This window comes from Panulirus ornatus, chromosome 44 (genome assembly GCF_036320965.1).
Source record: "Panulirus ornatus isolate Po-2019 chromosome 44, ASM3632096v1, whole genome shotgun sequence".
In the NCBI taxonomy this organism is placed as follows: domain Eukaryota; kingdom Metazoa; phylum Arthropoda; class Malacostraca; order Decapoda; family Palinuridae; genus Panulirus; species Panulirus ornatus.
The window spans coordinates 15029288-15049287 of NC_092267.1; the positions used below are offsets into that span (position 1 = coordinate 15029288).

Consider the following 20000-nt stretch of genomic DNA (forward strand, 5'->3'; position numbering starts at 1 on the left):
GGATTGAGGGCCTTAGACGCCCTAGATTGAGGTGCATTGAGGGCGTTAGACGCCCTAGATTGAGGTGCATTGAGGGCGTTAGACGCCCTAGATTGAGGTGGATTAAGGGCGTTAGACGCCCTAGATTGAGGTGGATTGAGGGCGTTAGACGGCCTAGATTGAGGTGGATTGAGGGCGTTCGACGCCCTAGATTGAAGTGGGTTGAAGGGGTCAGGAGGTGGCTCAGAAGATGGTATACACGGGGAGGGGAAAGTTGACGAGAAAAGAAGAAAGAAGCGTTTCGGGGTCTTGAGTGGCTGGATCAAGAGGGGCTGGTGGCCATCGCCGGGTCTGCCTGGGCATCTAGAGAGAGAGAGAGAGAGAGAGAGAGAGAGAGAGAGAGAGAGAGAGAGAGAGAGAAGCATTGAAAACGATTTTGTTTTGGGTTGGAGGAGGTCAGGAGGAGGAAGGGGGGGTTAGTCATCGTCTTCTGCGCCTACCCCGCACCCCAACCTCTCTGTCTTCCAACTAAGGGGGGGTTTCGTCTCCTCTTGCTGAGCCGGCAGGTCTCTGAATGAGCCGAGACGTGGAGGAGGAGGAGTGAGGAGGAGGGTGACACGCCCTCCGGCTCGACAGTGTTCGAGCACCGGCAGTCACTCATCGCCATTCTGCCGACAAAGGGCGAAGACAAGCACTCCTCGCCTAACGAGGCAGTTACGCCGGACCCTCCACTTAATACGCGGGTCCGACACGAAAACAGAGGTACATTTTTTTTTTCTTTGTTTTGTTCGAGTGAATCACGAAAATGTGGCGAGGGTTCACGGAGGATCTGGGTCTGTAATGTAGATCTTCAGCTGTTTGACATTGTAAGGGGGAGGTCATGTTGCTATAAGTGAGGGTGTAATGCGTCGACGTCTTCTGTTGTACTATTTCTGGTATACTATACCTTGTCCTCTGGCAGATAACCTGGTCATAGACCATCAGGTCTTGTGTTATCTGGCTTTCCCATGTACTGTCTTCCAGCAGATAACCTGGTCATAGACCATCAGGTCTTGTGTTATCTGGCTTTCCCATGTACTGTCCTCCAGCAGATAACCTGGTCATAGACCATCAGGTCTTGTGTTATCTGGCTTTCCCATGTACTGTCCTCCAGCAGATAACCTGGTCATAGACCATCAGGTCTTGTGTTATCTGGCTTTCCCATGTACTGTCCTCCAGCAGATAACCTGGTCATAGACCATCAGGTCTTGTGTTATCTGGCTTTCCCATGTACTGTCCTCCAGCAGATAACCTGGTCATAGACCATCAGGTCTTGTGTTATCTGGCTTTCCCATGTACTGTCCTTCAGCAGATAACCTGGTCATAGACCATCAGGTCTTGTGTTATCTGGCTTTCCCATGTACTGTCCTCCAGCAGATAACCTGGTCATAGACCATCAGGTCTTGTGTTATCTGGCTTTCCCATGTACTGTCCTGCAGCAGATAACCTGGTCATAGACCATCAGGTCTTGTGTTATCTGGCTTTCCCATGTACTGTCCTCCGGTAGATAACCTGGTCATAGACCATCAGGTCTTGTGTTATCTGGCCCGTCCCATGCAGGTCACCAGTGTATAAAGTTCGTGTCGCGTGACCCCCCCCCCCCCTCCCCCCCACCTTTGACCTGCTTCCGGGCATAAACAACTTTCACACTGCCATAAAATACGTCTCGTGTGACGCGCCGGGGGGGGGGGGGGGGTTTCGATCCTCCCTCCGTCCCTCTCTCTTGTCCTCGTCTATCAAATGGAAAACCAACAACAGACAGCGCTCTCTGGAAACCCCCTCCCGTGACGTCATCGGGTGGTCTGCCATTCGCCCTCGGTCGCAGCGGCCGGCCAGGAAGCGACCACTCACCGGCCAGGACCCCAGGCGGGCTCAGTGTTCACTCAGCAGCGGTGGAGGATGCACGACTTTTTTTCCTCTCTCTCTCTCTCTCTCTCTCTCTCTCTCGTCCGTCGCCACCTACATTTTTCGACAGTAACTCCACTTTACCATCGATCGTATCTCCTCCTATTCCCCCATTAACGCTTGGGGCTGTGTGCGCGCGTGCGCGTGTTTATACAGTATAACATTCTTCGGACCATAACAGACGAGTGGGTCAGGTTCTGTGTGAGGCTCGCGAGGAGAGGATATTGCGAAATGTCATGGATTCAAACACGTACTTTGTTCCTGCTTTCTCTCTCTCTCTCTCTCTCTCTCTCTCTCTCTCTCTCTCTCTCTCTCTCTCTCTCTCTCTCTCTCTCTCTTCTTCTTCACTCCCCGGCGCCACATTTCTTTTATTAAAACCTCAACAGCAAATCGCACTCTGGTATTATGTATTCCTCCGCATGGTCTGCCTCAGCGTATATGTATGTATGTATATAGGTTTACACTTTCCTGCATGTAGGGACGTGCTGCGTGCGTGTGTGTGTGTGTGTGTGTGGATAAGAGTTCCAATTTTGTGCGAGCGTTACGTAGAGAGAGAGAGAGAGAGAGAGAGAGAGAGAGAGAGAGAGAGAGAGAGAGAGAGAGAGAGAGAGCAGTTTGTGTGTGTGTGTGTGTGTGTGTGTGTGTGTCTATCTGTGTGTGTGTGTGTGTGTGTGTGTGTGTGTGTGTGTGTGTATCTGTGTGTGTGTGTGTGTGTGTGTGTGTGTGTGTGTCTATCTGTGTATGTATGTGTGTGTGTGTGTGTGTGTGTGTGTGTGTGTGTATCTGTGTATCTGTGTGTGTGTGTGTGTGTGTGTGTGTGTGTGTGTGTGTGTGTATCTGTGTATCTGTGTGTGTGTGTGTGTGTGTGTGTGTGTGTGCACTTATGCGTGTGCAAACCCATTTGTGACGTCGTGATGGAACTCCCACACTCGTGGATTTTCTCATCTCGTTCACTCCCCCTCCTCACCACCACCACCGCCGCCAGTACCGTACGGTTCGGATGTGGATAAACGTGATATCCGGATATTTCCGGGAGGGAAATATTGTAGGACAGATTTCCCTCGTCATCTGGATATGGACGTGGAGGAATAAAGTCCGTGTGGGCAAAAAAAGAAAAAATTTCATTCCCCATATTTATTTGGGACGATTTCAAAGGAATTCTTTTGGAATAGCCAATGTTTTTTTTGGGTTGGTACTATAAATATAGAAATTTCTTTCGCGTGTGCCAGAAGCAATATCCCTTTTTCCAATCCTTTTCTTTGAGGAGGTCCGTGTTGTTACATGGGTATGAAGGATGGAAGGAAGAAGATGCAAGTGCAGGGGGTCTGCTGGAGTAAACAGGGAGGCAAGAAGGATAGCAATTGGGCCGAAGATTGGAAAAGGAGTGGATGGGATTGCAGGTGAATAAGTTTGGAAAATAGAATGGGTGCATTTTTGGTCTACAATATACCATGTGGGCGGAAGGTTTGTGCCGTAGGATTGGATGACAGCTGTTATTGTCACATCATTGAATTGGAAAAGTGCTTAGGATATACTCAGCAGTTATAGGGGAATGAGTCTGAAATATATCAGGAAAAGTGTATTATGCAAGATTGTTGATTGATAGAGTGAGGAAATGCAGAGGTAGTGAGGAGGAAGAAGGGGTGGAGGGGAATGTTTTTTTAGGAAAGGTATGGGGGATGTGTGGATCAGATTTTAAAGGTGAGAATGACTGTGGAAAAGTATCTTGTGAATTTCTTGAAGAAGTTGAGAGTTTTTAGAAAAGGCGGGTGTATGATGGTAGATGAAAGCGGGTTGGGTATGAGTGGAAAGCTGCCTTTAACCTGGGGTAGGCGCGTGGTGGAGATAAGTGGCGGTGGAATGCGTGGAATGGTGTATGTGGAGGCGGCAGGTGTGGACAGGGGTAAGTGGAGACCCCTCTAGCCATAGCCACGCCCTTTAGGAGACCCCGTGGAGAGAACGGGCGTCAGAGACATCGATAGACAGTGATAGACTTGTCCCGAGACGAGCTTTCTCGAGCTGAATTGGGTGGTTGGAGGTGGTTAGGAGAACGCATTTTTTGAAGGTCATTACATAGTTTCTTATGCACCCCCGACCCCCATTCTCAATTAAATGCCTCCTAAACTCCCGCTAGACTTAAATTTGCGAATATTTATGAAAATCTTGGGTTCTTACGCATCTTGACGTGGGCACACACACACACACACACACACACACACACACACACACACACACACACACACACACACACACACGCTATTAATGCTTTTAAAAGAATTAGGATGAACACTTGAGTTAAAAACCTGATGCTCATCAAGACTTAGGGAAAAAAAATAAGGGAAAGAATTAGGGTAAAGAAATTCCACGCCATTAGAAAACGCTGTGGAGTCAGTAATGGGCGAATTACTGTACTGCGTATCTCTGGGGGGGGAAGAGAGACGATTTTAGAGCAGTCTCTGGGGGGGGGTTGGTTTCTGATGGTACAGGCGAGTGGTGGAGTATAGAGGTGGAGGGGAAGGACTCTCTGGGGTTCATCGTTACCCCCCCACCCCCCTTGATGTCTGCCCCCCCCCGTTTAAGACTGTGGTTGCTGTCGAGATCCAGGTGTGTGTGGGGGGGTGATGTGGCCTCGCTACAGGTGTGTGGGGGTGGTAGGTGATGGCTTTTTTTGCAGGTGTGGGGGGGTAGTAAGTGATGGCTTTTTTGCAGGTGTGTGTGTGGTGGGTGAGGGTTTTTGCAGGTGTGTATGGTAGGTGATGGCTTTTTTGCAGGTGTGTGTGTGGTAGGTGATGGTTTTTTTGCAGGTGTGTAAGTGGTAGGTAATGGCTGTTTGCAGGTGTGTGTGTGGTAGGTGATGGCTTTTTTGCAGGTGTGTGTGTGGTAGGTGATGACTTTTTTTGCAGGTGTGTGTGTGTGTGTGTGTGTGTATGTGTGTGTGTCTGTGTGTGTGTGTGTGTGTGTATAAACACTTGACAGATACACAGACCGGAGCACCTAGGCATACGTGTGTATGTGTGTATGTATAAACACTTGACAGATACACAGAGCGGAGCACCTAGGCATACGTGTGTATGTATATATATAAACACTTGACAGATACACAGACCGGAGCACCTAGGCATACGTGTGTATGTATATATATAAACACTTGACAGATACAGAGAGCGGAGCACCTAGGCATACGTGTGTGTGTGTGTGTGTGTGTGTGTGTGTGTGTGTGTATATAAACACTTGACAGATACACAGAGCGGAGCATGGAGGGTTGTGTTGTTAAGTTCATACTCATGTTTCTCTTGTCTTGTTGTTAATTGGACACAACAATGGAAAGTTGTGAATGCTGTTGTGTCTTGAGTTCTGTTTCACGATTTCCCCCCCACCCAATTTACTTAATTTTTCAGCCCAGTTTATTTAATCTTTCCGCCCAATTTTATTATTTTTTCCTCCCAATTTTATTATTTTTCCTCCCAATTTTATTATTTTTTCCTCCCAATTTATAGATGTTTCTCTCAAATTTTTTTCCTCAATTTATTAATTTTTTCTCCCGGTCTGTTATTTTTTCCACCCACTTTATTGATTTTCCTCCCAATTTATTAAGTTTTCCTCCCAATTTATTAAGTTTTCCTCCCAATTTATATTTTTTCTCCCAATTTATTAAGTTTTCCTCCCAATTTATATTTTTTCTCCCAATTTATTAAGTTTTCCTCCCAATTTATATTTTTGCTCCCAATTTATAATGTTTTTCTCCCAATTTATTAGGTTTTCCTCCCAATTTATTAATTATTTTGTCTCTCCCTATTTATTATGGCTACCCCTTTTCCCCCATACATGCCTCTATATTCATGGCCCCAATTTGCGTCCCTATTTCCCCCTCCCAATTTTGACCCCATCCCTCACCTCTCTCTCTCTCTCTCTCTCTCTCTCTCTCTCTCTCTCTCTCTCTCTCTCTCTCTCTCTCTCTCTCTCTCTCTCTCACGAGACGTCTTGGCCCTCCTGCAGGTGACCTGGATGAGGGGTCGCGACCTGCATATCCTGACGGTGGGCCTGGTCACCTATTCTGCCGACGAGAGGTTCCAGGTGAGTCACCTGTCCAGTTAGGTGAACTGTGTACCCCCATGATCTTCAGGTAGGTGAAGTGTACACCCATGATCTTCAGGTAGGTGAACTGTGTACACCCATGATCTTCAGGTAGGTGTACTGTACACCCATGATCTTCAGGTAGGTGAAGTGTACACCCATGATCTTCAGGCAGGTGAACTGTGTACACCCATGATCTTCAGGTAGGTGTACTGTACACCCATGATCTTCAGGTAGGTGTACTGTACACCCATGATCTTCAGGTAGGTGAAGTGTACACCCATGATCTTCAGGTAGGTGAAGTGTACACCCATGATCTTCAGGTAGGTGAAGTGTACACCCATGATCTTCAGGTAGGTGAAGTGTACACCCATGATCTTCAGGCAGGTGAACTGTGTACACCCATGATCTTCAGGTAGGTGTACTGTACACCCATGATCTTCAGGTAGGTGAAGTGTACACCCATGATCTTCAGGTAGGTGAAGTGTACACCCATGATCTTCAGGTAGGTGAAGTGTACACCCATGATCTTCAGGTAGGTGAAGTGTACACCCATGATCTTCAGGTAGGTGAAGTGTACACCCATGATCTTCAGGTAGGTGTACTGTACACCCATGATCTTCAGGTAGGTGAAGTGTACACCCATGATCTTCAGGTAGGTGAACTGTGTACACCCATGATCTTCAGGTAGGTGTACTGTACACCCATGATCTTCAGGTAGGTGAAGTGTACACCCATGATCTTCAGGTAGGTGAAGTGTACACCCATGATCTTCAGGTAGGTGAAGTGTACACCCATGATCTTCAGGTAGGTGGACTGTACCCCTATGATATACATATATATATGGGGAAAATGAAACACGATAAGTTCCCAAGTGCACTTTCGTGTAATAATCACATCATCAGGGGAAACACAAGAGAGAAATATAACAGTCAGTTGACACACACACACACACACACACACACACACACACACACACACACACACACACACACACACACACACACACACATATATATATATATATATATATATATATATATATATATATATATATATATATATTTTCTTTTTTTTTTTTTTTTTTTTTTTGCTTTGTCGCTGTCTCCCGCGTTTGCGAGGTAGCGCAAGGAAACAGACGAAAGAAATGGCCCAACCCACCCCCATACACATGTATATACATACGTCCACACACGCAAATATACATACCTACACAGCTTTCCATGGTTTACCCCAGACGCTTCACATGCCCCGATTCAATCCACTGACAGCACGTCAACCCCGGTATACCACATCGCTCCAATTCACTCTATTCCTTGCCCTCCTTTCACCCTCCTGCATGTTCAGGCCCCGATCACACAAAATCTTTTTCACTCCATCTTTCCACCTCCAATTTGGTCTCCCTCTTCTCCTCGTTCCCTCCACCTCCGACACATATATCCTCTTGGTCAATCTTTCCTCACTCATTCTCTCCATGTGCCCAAACCATTTCAAAACACCCTCTTCTGCTCTCTCAACCACGCTCTTTTTATTTCCACACATCTCTCTTACCCTTACGTTACTTACTCGATCAAACCACCTCACACCACACATTGTCCTCAAACATCTCATTTCCAGCACATCCATCCTCCTGCGCACAACTCTATCCATAGCCCACGCCTCGCAACCATACAACATTGTTGGAACCACTATTCCTTCAAACATACCCATTTTTGCTTTCCGAGATAATGTTCTCGACTTCCACACATTCTTCAAGGCTCCCAGAATTTTAGCCCCCTCCTCCACCCTATGATCCACTTCCGCTTCCATGGTTCCATCCGCTGCCAGATCCACTCCCAGATATCTAAAACACTTCACTTCCTCCAGTTTTTCTCAATTCAAACTCACCTCCCAATTCACTTGACCCTCAACCCTACTGTACCTAATAACCTTGCTCTTATTCACATTTACTCTTAACTTTCTTCTTTCACACACTTTACCAAACTCAGTCACCAGCTTCTGCAGTTTCTCACATGAATCAGCCACCAGCGCTGTATCATCAGCGAACAACAACTGACTCACTTCCCAAGCTCTCTCATCCCCAACAGACTTCATACTTGCCCCTCTTTCCAAAACTCTTGCATTCACCTCCCTAACAACCCCATCCATAAACAAATTAAACAACCATGGAGACATCACACATCCCTGCCGCAAACCTACATTCACTGAGAACCAATCACTTTCCTCTCTTCCTACACGTACACATGCCTTACATCCTCGATAAAAACTTTTCACTGCTTCTAACAACTTGCCTCCCACACCATATATTCTTAATACCTATATATATATATATATATATATATATATATATATATATATATATATATATATATATATATATATATATATGTATGTACGTATATATATACTGTTGTTTTAAACTTGATTGTACAATCGACCCAATCATTATCTGTTCAACCTAACATTTTTATTAATACATTACTTAGAAAAAAAAGAAAAGACGAATACATTATCAAATGTAATTCCATAAAAACCCTCTCACTTATATTTCAAGATTATGTTTGAATATCAGAAAGCCAGGTCGTGTTCACAGGTGCACTTTATTGAGATATTCGAGTTGATGAAATTCTATTTTTTTTTTATTTAGGAATGAGAAATAGGAAAGAGCCAACAAGATACGAGGATGAGAAATGTTTCGTAGACGCAGAGCTTATGATGTAGTTCCGACCTTTGCTTTCCCGTTTTCCAACACACACACACCCTCCCCGGGTTGTATGACTTTTTCACCCGTTTTCTTTTTCATTATTTACCCACCCTCCCCTCCCCCTCTTTCCCCCCTCATCTTAACCCCGCCCCATTACCCTCCCTCCCTCACCCCGTTTTCTGACTCTGTCTCGTTTATTCCCCCCCCCCCCTCTCTCTCTCTCTCTCTCTCTCTCTCTCTCTACCTGGCCTCGTCTTCCCATGTCTCTCGCAGTGAGAGACCGAGACCCTCCCTCCTCCCTTCCCCCAACCCCGCCCCCCCCTGGTATGTGCGTGGCGGCGGGTTTATCTCTCGCGAGAGACAGACTCCCATAAATCTTGCAGAGAGAGAGAGAGAGAGAGAGAGAGAGAGAGAGAGAGAGAGAGAGAGACTTTCCAGTTTCTTCTCCCCCTCTCTTCTTTCCCTCCCCCATATTCCAGCGAGACTGGAAGTTTTCATAATCTCTCTCTCTCTCTCTCTCTCTCTCTCTCTCTCTCTCTCTCTCTCTCTCTCTCTCTCTCTCTCTCTCTCTCCCTGGGGGCCATTCCAGAAGCTAGAAAAGTAATTAATTATACTTCTGGTGTGTGTGTGTGTGTATTTATTTTTTTTTTTTCATCGTAATCGTGAAGCAGGAAGTTCTCTTAACCCATCCTTTACTTACCAGTGTGTGTGTGTGTGTCTGTGTGTGTGTGTGTCTGTGTGTCTGTGTGTGTGTGTGTGTGTGTGTCTGTGTGTGTGTGTGTGTGTGTGTGTGTGTGTCTGTGTGTGTGTGTGTGTGTGTGTCTGTGTGTGTGTGTGTGTGTCTGTGTGTGTGTGTGTGTGTGTGTGTGTGTGTGTGTGTGTGTCTGTGTGTGTGTGTGTGTGTGTGTGTGTGTGTGTGTGTGTGTGTGTGTGTGTCTGTGTGTGTGTGTGTGTGTGTGTGTGTCTGTATAATAGTGTATAAATATGTATAATAGTGCATAGATATGTATAATAGTGTATAAATATGTATAATAGTGTATGAATATGTATGATAGTGTATGAATATGTATAATAGTGTATAAATATGTATCATAGTGTATAAATATGTATAATAGTGTGTGAATATGTGTCATAGTGTATGAATATGTATCATAGTGTATAAATATGTATAATAGTGTGTGAATATGTATAATAGTGTATAAATATGTATAATAGCGCATAAATATGTATCATAGTATATAAATATGTATAATAGTGTATGAGTATATGTCATAGTGTGTAAATATGTATAATTGCTCGGAAGGGTTTTATTACCGTGTGTGGAGCAGACAAGTTGTGCCTTTATTGTGTTCTCGCTGCCTCGTACGGACAGGGTAAACCCTTAGTCATGTACATGATGTAGTGTGTGTGTGTGTGTGTGTGTGATACAGTAGTTACATGTGTCCGTGATACAGCCTTTATGTATCCGTGATACTGTAGTTATGTGTGTCCGTGATACAGCCGTTATGTATCCGTGATACAGTAGTTATGTGTGTCCGTGATACAGCTGTTATGTATCCGTGATACAGTAGTTACATGATACATATCCAGGCACGTGTCCCAGCGCAGTGTGTATCCTTCCAAATGTCTATTGGCTACGTCTATTGGCTCCTGGCTGTCGAATAGGGCTGTTAGTGGCCTCAACGAGGGTTGTGATGGTTGTTTGGTGATGCTGCTCGTATTGGTTGTCTACCGTTGGTGTGGTTAGCTTGGTTGTAGTTTCTAAAGGGGTTGTAGAACCCGTCCTATTTGAGGGGTTGTAGAACCCGTCCTATTTGAGGGGTTGTAGAACCCGTCCTATTTGAGGGGTTGTAGAACCCGTCCTATTTGAGGGGTTGTAGAACCCGTCCTATTTGAGGGGTTGTAGAACCCGTCCTATTTGAGGGGTTGTAGAACCCGTCCTATTTGAGGGGTTGTAGAACCCGTCCTATCTGAGGGGTTGTAGAATCCGTCCCATCCGAGGGGTTGTAGAACCCGTCCTATCTGAGGGGTTGTAGAATCCGTCCTGTCTGAGGGGTTGTAGACCCCGTCCTATCTGAGGGGTTGTAGAACCCGTCCTATCTGAGGGGTTGTTTCACCTGTCCTTTTTTCATGTTTCCGTACGTCGTTTTCTATGTCTTCAAAGGAGTTTGTGGACTTACTGTATTATTATTATTAAGGTTTCCTTCCCACTTTCTCTATCCATTTCCTTTGTTCTCCCGTTTTCTTCCTGGAGAAGATGGGGGAAGAGTTGTGTCCAGACTCACACAGAGATGAATGTCTGTAATATAATGTCCTCTCGCTCTTGTGGTCGGGTCGGGTCGTTTTGAGATTATCTGTGTGTGTGTGTGTGTGTGTGTGTGGTCATAATGCGTCCCACATGACACTGTACTTTGTCATACAAGATGATAATGTCACAGACTGAGGTCAGGATATATATATATATATATATATATATATATATATATATATATATATATATATATATATATATATATATATATATATATATAAGACAAGGAAACAAATGGGAACTTCAGTGAAGGGCGCAAGTGGGGAGGTGATAACAAGTAGTGGTGATGTGAGAAGGAGATGGAGTGAGTATTTTGAAGGTTTGTTGAATGTGTTTGATGATAGAGTGGCAGATATAGGGTGTTTTGGTCGAGGTGGTGTGCAAAGTGAGAGGGTTAGGGAGAATGATTTGGTAAACAGAGAAGAGGTAGTAAAAGCTTTGCGGAAGATGAAAGCCGGCAAGGCAGCAGGTTTGGATGGTATTGCAGTGGAATTTATTACAAAAGGGGGTTACTGTATTGCTGACTGGTTGGTAAGGTTATTTAATGTATGTATGACTCATGGTGAGGTGCCTGAGGATTGGCGGAATGCTTGCATAGTGGCATTGTACAAAGGCAAAGGGGATAAAAGTGAGTGCTCAAATTACAGAGGTATAAGTTTCTTGAGTATTCCTGGTAAATTATATGGGAGGGTATTGATTGAGAGGGTGAAGGCATGTATAGAGCATCAGATTGGGGAAGAGCAGTGTGGTTTCAGAAGTGGTAGAGGATGTGTGGATCAGGTGATTGCTTTGAAGAATGTATGTGAGAAATACTTAGAAAAGCAAATGGATTTGTATGTAGCATTTATGGATCTGGAGAAGGCATATGATAGAGTTGATAGAGATGCTCTGTGGAAGGTATTAAGAATATATGGTGTGGGAGGCAAGTTGTTAGAAGCAGTGAAAAGTTTTTATCGAGGATGTAAGGCATGTGTACGTGTAGGAAGAGAGGAAAGTGATTGGTTCTCAGTGAATGTAGGTTTGCGGCAGGGGTGTGTGATGTCTCCATGGTTGTTTAATTTGTTTATGGATGGGGTTGTTAGGGAGGTGAATGCAAGAGTTTTGGAAAGAGGGGCAAGTGTGCGGTCTGTTGTGGATGAGAGAGCTTGGGAAGTGAGTCAGTTGTTGTTCGCTGATGATACAGCGCTGGTGGCTGATTCGGGTGAGAAACTGCAGAAGCTGGTGACTGAGTTTGGTAAAGTGTGTGAAAGAAGAAAGCTGAGAGTAAATGTGAATAAGAGCAAGGTTATTAGGTACAGTAGGGTTGAGGGACATGTCAGTTGGGAAGTTGATGGTCTTAATGACCCCCTGACAATGTTGTTACACCCCAAGCACCAAATTACCCCCACCAATCAACACTGTAGTTTACGCGTCACAAAGTCGCTGTATGATTCGAACCCTTACATTCTCTCGCGTCCAGCTCGTATACCGTAGAACAGCCGCCATTTCGTTGTGGAGAATGACATGTTCTTAATATTACGCATTCTCCTCGTGCGTTCGTGACCTCAATCATACGCACGGGTCAGGATGAGTAAAACAGCCATTTTTTTTTTTTTTTTTTGGGGGGGGGGGGTTACTCACTTGAGACTGATTCAGAGGCGTGCATTACGAACACGGTGTTGCGTCTTCCTAATCAGCGCCGCTGCTAAGAAACTGATAGGGGGGTCCTCCTTGTGGTTTAGCAGTGTGTGTGTTATCTGGGGGCAAGGCCCTCCACAGAGCCACACATGGAGTGTGTGTGTGTGTTGTGTGTGTGTGTGTGTGTGTGTGTGTGTGTGTGTGTGTGTGTGTGTGTGTGTGTGTGTTGTCGGATCTGCGCAAGTAAGTCGTGGAGATTCATATGCAAATGAGGAGTAATTAACTTGGTTCACTCGGGCGTCAGAAAAGTGCGTGTGTTATGAGAGAGAGAGAGAGGGGGGGGTTGGGAGGGGGGGCCGGATCTTGTGGGAGGTAAAGTGTGTGGTGTGTAATGTATATAGAAACGTGAGGAAATGTTTATATATATATATATATATATATATATATATATATATATATATATATATATATATATATATATATATAATATATATATATATATATATATATATATATATATATATATATATAATATATATATATATATATATATATGTATATATGTGTGTGTGTGTGTGTGTTACCGGACTCCGCCGCGCGCTCAAATCTGCGTCACTAGTAGCGCAGTCTCGTCAGCGAACCCTGTCACTCACAAAGGAGTCCACATTACCCTGCAACTGAAGGCAGCGCGGCCCTGGGGCCCTTGCAGGAGAGACTGGAAAAAAAAAGAAAGAAAATGGGCAGCGGATGGAAAAAGAAAACGGGCAGCGGGATCTGTATCCTTAACTCCAGGGTAGTCGTCTGTGGTTGATATTGATGGATCTAGTTCTCTCTCAACTTACTCATTTTGTCTGTATCATGTCTTTGGCCAGGCGTGTGCAACGGGCGTAACACCACAGTTAGATGTATCAGGAATTGTCAAGTGGTTTTTTTTTACGTTGGTAGGCGAGCAGTATGGAGCACAGTTGTCGTTAATACAATTGAGCATTGGTTAATATTAATGATACGTTGGTCAATAAGACATTTAGACATTAACTAGCTTTAAAATGTTTATGTTGGTGGTAAGAGTTTTGTTCATAGATGTAACTAAATGTGTTTTTTTGAACAATTTAGTGAATCAGTTCTTGTTCATGAGAACAGTTCCCCCTTGTCCTTATGAACCTTATAGATTCAGTAGAAAAAAATGTGAAAATTTAAGATTTATAGAAATTTAGAATTATGAAAAATTTACAATTATAGAAAATTAATTTTTTTTTGTAAAAATTTGAAATTTATAAGAATTTAGAACTTTATAGATACAAAAAAAATGAAAGTTTCAAATTTATACAAAATTCAGAATTATGAAAAATTTACAATTATAGAAAATTAATTTTTTTTTGTAAAAATTTGAAATTTATAAGAATTTAGAACTTTATAGATACAAAAAAAAAGATGAAAGTTTCAAATTTATACAAAATTCAGAATTATGAAAAATTTAGAATTATAGAAAATTAAAATTTTTTCATATAAAAATGTGAGATTTATAAGAATTTAGAATCATATAGAAATTTTACCCTGCCATGATTTTTGAACAGGTCATAAACGTGAACACACAACGAGATAATTCGCTGGAGATTATTATTAAGGAACATGAGAGATATGCAAATTAATTCAGCCTCTCTGTGTGGGGGTGGTCATCGAGACAATGTGTTCTCGAGAGAGAGAGAGAGAGAGAGAGAGAGAGAGAGAGAGAGAGAGAGAGAGAGAGAGAGAGAGAGAGCAGTTCCTTCCCCACAGGTGTCCTATAATTGGCCTGCCCATCTCTTGGGGATGGGGGGGAATGGGGTGCATGACGGGTCGGGCTGGGTGCATGACGTCCTTCAGTTAAATTCCACGCACCTCGCTGTGGCGTCCGCTGACATCAAAAGGGGGGTAGAACACACATTACCTCCACACAGCTGGTCGTTGTTGATACATCTGGGCTGAATTAAGCCAGGGAGAATGAAACGCGATAGGTTGCCAAGTGCACTTTCGTGTCATAATCACGTCATCATCAGGGGAGAACACGAGAGAGAAATATAACAGTCAGTTGATCTCCAACGAAGAGACGTAGCTACGACGCCATGTGGTAAACAAGCGTCGTAGCTACGTCTCTTCCTTGTGTATCAATTGACTGTTATATTCCTCTTTACGTGTCTCCCCTGATGATGTGATTATGACACAAAAGTGCACTTGGCAACTTATCGTGTTTCATTTTCTCAGTGGACTCATAGGATTATCTTGATCACGCGCAAAATTGTGATCCTTTCCAACAATATATATATATATATATATATATATATATATATATATATATATATATATATATATATATATATAGGCCGAAAAGCATCAGACTTTCCCCTTCTCCTGCAGTGGTAATTTTTTCTTGTTTTCCCCACATCAGATAAGACGCCACTAAAATGGACCCCTTCCCTCATCCCGAGGAGAATTTATTCGTGCAAGAAATAAATCTGAGACGAAAAATAACAACTTGGGAAGGAAATATGGTCACTGGGGAGTGAGTCCCATTACGTATGAAAATCCTCTTTGGGGAGGAGGAGGGGTTGGAGGGAAGAAAGAGGGTTTCTTCCCATTTTCTTTTAAGGGGACACAATCTCATTTCTGATCGAGAGATAGTGTCACACTGGGTTCATTTAGGGTGAGGGGGAGACGCACTTGGTTAGTTGAGGGTGAGGGAGTGTCACCCTGGGTTCGTTTAGGGTGAGGGAGTCGAGGCGATGAAGTTTAGTGTGATGGAGCGTCACATTATGACAGGCTAGGGTGAGGGAGGCGAGGATGTAAACAGTGCTATACTAAACCAGGTATTCCTGGCTGCCAGCCGTGCCATTGGTGTATATATGGCTGGTACGCCAACGTTCTCGCTACGTTTGCTTCATCCTTATGGTCTGTGGACACGGATGGCTGTTGTATGAGCCGTGTATTGTGGCTGTAGTTGTATTGTTGTATATTTATAGTGACGTGTGTGACCGATGTATGATCGTGTATGACTGTATTGTGAATGGTTTGCATTATCATCCTTTTGAACACGACCCTCAAGTATGATTGCCTGGTCATAGACCATCAGGTCTTGTGTTATCTGGCTTTCCCATGTACTGTCCTCCAGCAGATAACCTGGTCACAGACCATCAGGTCTTGCGTTATCTGGCTTTCCCATGTACTGTCCTCCAGCAGATAACCTGGTCATAGACCATCAGGTCTTGTGTTATCTGGCTTTCCCATGTACTGTCCTCCAGCAGATAACCTGGTCATAGACCATCAGGTCTTGTGTTATCTGGGCTTTCCCATGTACTGTCCTCCAGCAGATAACCTGGTCATAGACCATCAGGTCTTGTGTTATCTGGCTTTCCCATGTACTGTCCTCCAGCAGATAACCTGGTCATAGACCATCAGGTCTTGTGTTATCTGGCTTTCCCATGTACTGTCCTCCAGCAGATAACCTGGTCATAGACCATCAGGTCTTGTGTTATCTGTCTTTCCCATGTACTGTCCTCCAGCAGATAACCTGGTCATAGAAAATCAGGTCTCCCTCGTATTCAAATAACCATTGCATCTGAATAATCAGTTTTGCGATGTTTTAAGATATTTTACACGTCAAATTTGTGGAGTATAAAACATATTCATGTAAATGACGAAAGGAATAGAATTTCTGCCTTGGGAATTTAAAAGCTTTTTATATTTCTTTCATTAATCCTGTGTCCTCCAGATTACAAAAGTGAAAAATTGCGCTGAAAATTTAATGAATGAAAGATCCTGTTAGTACCTGGGGGTTGCATAACTCCGTTTTCAACAGGGGTGGTGATTACCTTGAAGTTAATTTCGCTGTTAAGATTTACAGTGTTAGTGAATACAACACGCGTGAGTTGGGCCGCTAATTTTATAGCCATTTAAATCTTGCCTTAATCACCACATTTTACAGTGTTTGTTTTTAATTTTAACCCGAGGATGTGTATGTGAAGTATTGTGTCAGGGTTGTGGCAGCAAAGACTCCAAGCTTCCTCTCCTTGGTTTTTCTGCTTCTCCCTGTTCCCTTACCTATCCTGCCAGTACTGGTGTCCACCAGGGTTCTGTCCTGTCCCCTACTCTCTCTCTCTCTCTCTCTCTCTCTCTCTCTCTCTCTCTCTCTCTCTCTCTCTCTCTCTCTCTCTCCTGTTTCTGTTCTTGACCTTCTTACATACTTGCATCTCACGTTTTCTCTTCTATGTGCCTCGCATTTCTCGCTCTCTTTCTCGTACAGAACTTATTTCCTCACTCAATTTCGACCCCTCCCCCCCCTTTTTTTTTTTTTGTTTAAACACCTCAATATGAGGAAGCAGCAACCTAGTAAAATTTGATGGTGATAAAAAGAAAAAAAAACGTAATATCTACCTCCATATCTTTCTCTGCATTCCTCATCTGTCGAAATTTTCAGAACAACACAGTTCAACTCTTTTTTTCTCAAAATGAAATCCTTTTGGGCGTAATCGCATCCTCTGCTCTGTTTTAGAAAACTCGACGATCAATATCACAAGAGCCCGCTTTTCGGAATCTGTAGTGTGGGTATACAACTGTCGCGATTCGTTTTCTTTTCGGGAGTAGATGTTTCCTACCCTCATTGCGTTTTTTGTTGTTGGCGTTAGAAGGGCGTAAACGCTGCTTAACGCTGAGGTCGTTTTTTTTCTTCTTTTTTTCTCCTCCTCTGCTGCGTCTCTCACAGCGAGAATGGGATTAAAACGCCTCCCGTCTCGTTGAAATTTTAAACGACGCCTCTTCCGTAATGCTCGGGTGTGTGTGTGTGTGCTCTCTCTCTCTCTCTCTCTCTCTCTCTCTCTCTCTCTCTCTCTCTCTCTCTCTCTCTCTCTCTCTCTCTCTCTCTCTCTCTCTCTCTCGTGCGTGAGCTGTCTGGCCTTACGCCAAGAGCCTCGTTGGTTGACGCCGTGGTACGCGGCGTAGCTACTGCGTCCAGCTGTTCCTTGTGCTCTCTCTCTCTCGTGACCTGACCTCCCTCCTCCGTGACCTTTGACCAGCTACTCTGGTGGCTTGACATTGCCTTCCTGCTCTCGTCATGGTCCTCACTTACCACCACGACAATCTTCCGTGTCTGTAAGAGTCATTTTTATAAATGCCTGAGCGCGGATCTGGTTTTCCATTTTCTTTTTTTTTTTTTTTCATTTTTCGTCACTGGAAAATGGCATGATTTTATTTTTTTTCCATGCCATGTTGGTCAGTATGATTTATTACATAAATATATTCGCCATTTCCCCGCGTTAGCGAGGTAGCGTCAAGAACAGATGAGACACTGAGCCTTGGAGGGTGGGAATAATCCTCACTTGGCCCCCTTCTCCGTTCCTTTTTTTTTTGGAAAGTAATACAGCCCCCCGCTCCCTCCCCTTTTAGTCGCCTTCTACGACACGCAGGGAATACGTGGGAAGTATTCTTTCTCCCCTATCCCCAGGGATAATATATATATATATATATATATATATATATATATATATATATATATATATATATATATATATATATATATATATATATATATATATGTATAAACACATATAAAGCCTAGTTAAGCCTATACAAAGCACACATATATACCTTCTACCTAGTTTAAACACATACAGCCTAGTGTTATAGCACCACACTTAACAAGAAGTTAAAATCCACAGTGTAGAGTGTGTCTCCTTCACAGTATCAAGCTACAGTGTTGAAAATACAACAGCGTATTGTGACAGCCCTTTTTGCCCACATTATTAAGGTAGCGCAGTCCTCAGAGAGACGAGAAAAGTGTGCCCATCATAAAAAATTAGACCTGTATTTTTTAATGTTTTTGATGAAAAGTAAAATAATAAATATATATATATATATATATATATATATATATCCCTGGGGATAGGGGAGAAAGAATACTTCCCACGTATTCCCTGCGTGTCGTAGAAGGCGACTAAAAGGGGAGGGAGCGGGGGACTGGAAATCCTCCCCTCTCGGTTTTTTTTTTTTTTTTTTTAATTTTCCAAAAGAAGGAACAGAGAACGAGGCCAGGTGAGGATATTCCCTTAGAGGCCCAGTCCTCTGTTCTTAACGCTACCTTGCTAACGCGGGAAATGGCGAATAGTATAAAAGAAAGAAAAAAAATATATATATATATATATATATTTATATATATATATTATATATATATATATATATATATATATATATATATATATATATATATATATATATATATATATATATATAATCTACGAAGACGAGAAGAGATGGATAGGCGCTACACCCCAGTCTATGATTGGAGAGGGAGAGACACTTGTTTATAAGTGGCACTTGAGAACTGTTAAGTAGCGCCCGCCTACTTGATGACCTTTTGACTTACAATTAAGACTAATGGTAAAATCTGGTCTTGTGCTGTGATATACTTCTCGCAAGGAGACTCTCTCTTTCTCTCTCTCTCTCTCTCTCTCTCTCTCTCTCTCTCTCTCTCTCTCTCTCTCTCTCTCTCTCTCTCTCTCAAGGAGTTTAGGCGTTTACATAACCAAGCTTAAGCTGAGTCTGATGAAATTAGTATTCTCTCTTTATTTTCTCTCTCTCTCTCTCACAACCCACTTACACACCCCCCACACACACACTTACATGCAACCTGTTTATTACTGATATATATATATATATATATATATATATATATATATATATATATATATATATATATATATATATATATATATATATATATATATATATATATATCCCTTGGGATAGGAGAGAAAGAATACTTCCCACGTATTCCCTGCGTGTCGTAGAAGGCTACTAAAAGGGGGGAAAGGAGAGGGAGCGGGGGGCTGGAAATCCTCCCCTCTTGTTTTTTTTTAATTTTCCAAAAGAAGGAACAGAGAAGGGGGCCAGGTGAGGATATTCCCTCAGAGGCCCAGTCCTCTGTTCTTAACGCTACCTTGCTAACGCGGGAAATGGCAAATGGTTTGAAAGAAAGAAAAAGATATATATATATATATATATATATATATATATATATATATATATATATATATATATATATATTTTTTTTTTTTTTTTTTATACTTTGTCGCTGTCTCCCGCGTTTGCGAGGTAGCGCAAGGAAACAGACGAAAGAAATGGCCCAACCCCCCCCTCCCCCCCCATACACATGTACATACACACGTCCACACACGCAAATATACATACCTACACAGCTTTCCATGGTTTACCCCAGACGCTTCACATGCCTTGATTCAATCCACTGACAGCACGTCAACCCCTGTATACCACATCGTTCCAATTCACTCTATTCCTTGCCCTCCTTTCACCCTCCTGCAGGTTCAGGCCCCGATCACACAAAAT

The 20000-nt window shown here is 43.2% G+C and overlaps 1 protein-coding gene across 1 annotated transcript in view; it reads left to right on the forward strand.

Moving 5' to 3' along the window:
- The window catches only part of LOC139762777 (kin of IRRE-like protein 1), a 200065-nt gene that overhangs the window by 87542 nt on the left and 92523 nt on the right, over positions 1-20000 (forward strand). Inside the window, exon 3 of the mRNA XM_071687919.1 lies at positions 5920-5997. Coding sequence (XP_071544020.1) covers positions 5920-5997 — 78 coding nt within the window. The remainder of the gene's footprint in view (positions 1-5919; positions 5998-20000) is intronic.